The sequence below is a fragment of the Nestor notabilis genome, unplaced genomic scaffold (genome assembly GCF_000696875.1).
Source record: "Nestor notabilis isolate BGI_N333 unplaced genomic scaffold, ASM69687v1 scaffold837, whole genome shotgun sequence".
Taxonomy (NCBI): domain Eukaryota; kingdom Metazoa; phylum Chordata; class Aves; order Psittaciformes; family Psittacidae; genus Nestor; species Nestor notabilis.
Genome location: NW_009934905.1, coordinates 2,005 through 5,116, shown reverse-complemented (window position 1 = coordinate 5,116; position 3,112 = coordinate 2,005). Strand labels below are relative to the sequence as shown.

At 43.4% G+C, this 3,112-nt stretch overlaps 1 protein-coding gene across 1 annotated transcript; it reads left to right on the top strand.

Annotated features, from left to right (window-relative positions):
* Window positions 1-2,073: 2,073 nt before the first annotated feature.
* Window positions 2,074-2,625, top strand: LOC104408076 (protein phosphatase 1D-like; the record flags this gene model as incomplete). The annotated part of the gene is made up of 1 exon (XM_010017555.1): window positions 2,074-2,625. A coding segment is annotated over one exon (552 nt), but the record flags the coding sequence as incomplete, so codon positions are not given.
* Between the last annotated feature and the right edge of the window lie 487 nt (window positions 2,626-3,112).

Here is a 3,112-nt window from a genome sequence, read left to right as displayed (position 1 = left end):
GGTGGTTCCCCAGATCAGCCTCAGCTCCTGAAGACTGTGGTAGGATCATAGCCCGGAGGGGACAGGTCAGCAAAACCAAGAGCTGGCAATGGAAGGTTCCCTTGGAAGAGCTGAAGGAGGCATGGATGGCCTCACCATGTAATAGCTGCTTCATTCCCAAACAAGAGATTTGGAAATAGATGGAGAGCAAGTCAAAGTTTCTCAATTAAATGAAGTATTTCTTGTTTGCTTATCCTTGTGGCAACAATTCCTAATATCAAACAAATTCAGGTATTCCTGAGGCCTGTGATAAAATTTGATTAATGAGCTCCTTGAGAAACTAAATTGGTGATTTGCATTTTATTTTCCTTGTTCTGTTACATCACGCTTTAGCTGCCTTCATTTGGCTTCCCAAAGCCATATCCAGTCATTCCAAGTAGATGATGTTGCCAGTAAGCATCTTGCACAATAAACCCACTAAACCTAAGTCATGGAGTCACAGTTTCAAAACTGAAATTGAGCAGATTTAGTGCCATTGCCAGGGCTGCTGTGTGTGTGTGTGTGTCATCTCATGAGTTCTGCAAGAACGGAGTTGGATAACCTCTAACATAGCATCCATCAAGGGCTTCCCTCCCGTGGTGCTATATGTAGTAGAAGAATATTATTGAAATGGTTTTATCTACACCAGGGGAGTAGAGGGGAGTGGAAACCCAAACCTAGATGCTAGAAACAGTTGTGATTGTTTTCTCTTTTGGAGCGTGTTTTATTAAACCTCAGTATTAGATTTTTCCAAAGTGCTGAGCAGTCGCAGATCTCTTCCTGAAGGTGAACTGAAGTTGTTCTGGGTTTAGACTGAAAAGTGTCTGTTTACTTGTCTGAGATGTCACACTGGCTGACCCTGGTCCAGCTGTGTGTGCATCTGAGCTTCCAGCACACTGTTTCCTTTCAATAGTTACTGTCACTTGCTTTACATGAAGAGTATGAAGCGTAATGCAGCCTTGAAATTTACTTTTGAAGGACTCACTGAGTACCTGGGGATTTTGTCACAATTAAATCTGTAATAAGGTCATAATTTATCTCTTCAGGGCACTGCATAAGTACTAATTTTCAAAATCTCCCTGTGGATAGTGGAAGGAAGTATTGTCCCCATTTTCCTGTTGGTAGAACTGAGAGCGAGGCAAAAACGCTTCTCAAAGGCTGCAGAAGAGATTAGTAGCTGAAGGTAGGATTAGAGTTTAGAAAGTCCCTGGTTCTCAGCACATCATATTAACCACGTCTCTTCAACAGACGGAATGACTGTGAGAGTGGATAGATGTGCTGTGAGGAATGGAGTTGCATTCTTTATAAGTTGTAGAGCATAAAACCAGGCAATAAAATGTGTTACTTCACAGCAGGGAGGAACTGTTTTTAGAATAGCTTTTGTCCGATGCTCCACCTTTCTGTGTGCAGTCAGGACAGTCTGATGAGGAGTTCATCAGTCTCCATCATAATCTGGTTATGCAGTAACCAAGAATTCTGAACGTAACAAAGGTCAGAAGACTCTTTCTGCTGTTTGTTTGACCTCACGGTGTTTCGCCATCTGATGGCATGTAACATCTTCAGAGGGACAGTACAGGTGCATGTATCGTGATGTCTGAAGGAGGGAACTTATGTCTACATGTTGCAAAATGCTCCTGATGAAAATCGTCAGAGATAACAGGCACTGCTTTCTACATGGCTTCCTAAATCAACATCAGACGCGTGCAGCCTCTTCAGCATTTTATAGCACTGAAGAGGCAGGTACACGGGCTGAGTAAGTCTGCACAGCCCTCTGACTGCAAAGGTGACACATCTGCTGTTGCAAGACACTTGTAGGCTGGAGGGCTGAAATAAATGGTTTTATGAAGCTGCTGTGCACAGAGTACCAAGTTCAGATCCGTGCTCTGAATTTGTTTCTGCCTCTCAATGTGGAGAATAACTAACTCTGTTTTGGAGTAGGATTTTCTGTGTCTGATGAGGTTTAGACAAGTTCTGTCACACACTGTCTCTGCTCTCAAAGGATAACACAGGTGAAATAATTATATTTATGCCTAAATATTTTTTCTTTCCCCTCAGCTTTTAGAAGATGATCCATGGCCACGGCTGAGCGCTTCTGAGCCCATCCCTCCCCTCACGCATAGCAACATGATTTCAGAAAAGTGTTTAGAGCTGCCAAACGAGATTGCCAAAAGCAATTTACCTCCATCAGGAGCAACCCTGAAGGATTCGGGCCCGCAGGAGGAGAAGTGCAGCAAAGCGTTGGCTTTGAGGATACATGAATCCTACAGCAACGGTTTGTCAGTCAGTCTCTCCCCTTCCAACTCTGCAAATTCAGGCACGGACCAAAAAGGCTTCAAGGTATCCCCTAACGGCCAGACAAAAGCCCAAGATGCCGAGCGGACACCCACGGCAAACTTTAAAAGGACATTGGAAGAATCCAACTCGGGCCCAGCGATGAAGAAGCCGAGACGCGGCCTGAGTCGGAGCATGAGCGTCCCGCCGGAGGGCATGTCCGCCACGGCGCAGCGCCGAAACTCCAGGCTGGCCATGCGCCGCAGCCTGCGCGGCCAGAAGAAGCTCAGCACCTCGCTGTTCCACCCGCCCCGGAAAGCAGTGTGTGTGTGCTGAGGGGCTGCTCTGCGGGAAGCGCGTTCAGGTCTGAGTAGAATTGGAAAGTCGGTGCAGAAGTTTGAAACTCTTCCTGTTTTATCGTTTTTTAAAGTAGAAACATTTTTTGGTATCCAACAGCTTTATCCCAGCCTTGTATTTGCTTGTATTATAACTGTGAATTTTGTAGATGTGTAGGGTATAAGTTGCTGTAAAATGTGTGTAAATTTGTATTCCTTCATATAAATGTAGTCAGTTTTCTTCCTTGTATAATTGTTACAGCGGGGTTAAACCTTGTTTTAAAAAAAAAAATAATCCTTTTTGTTAATTTACTAAAGTCATGAATTTGTATACGCTTCTTGTGAGGAGAATTTCACAACTTTTTAACTAAAGTAAATTATTAAACAGAATGGAAGATATGTATTTTCGTAGTACTATACGTTCCACCTAAAGTGTGTCTTTTAGAGAATACACTAGGTCTATATTTTGTTTTTAAATTTTAGATTTC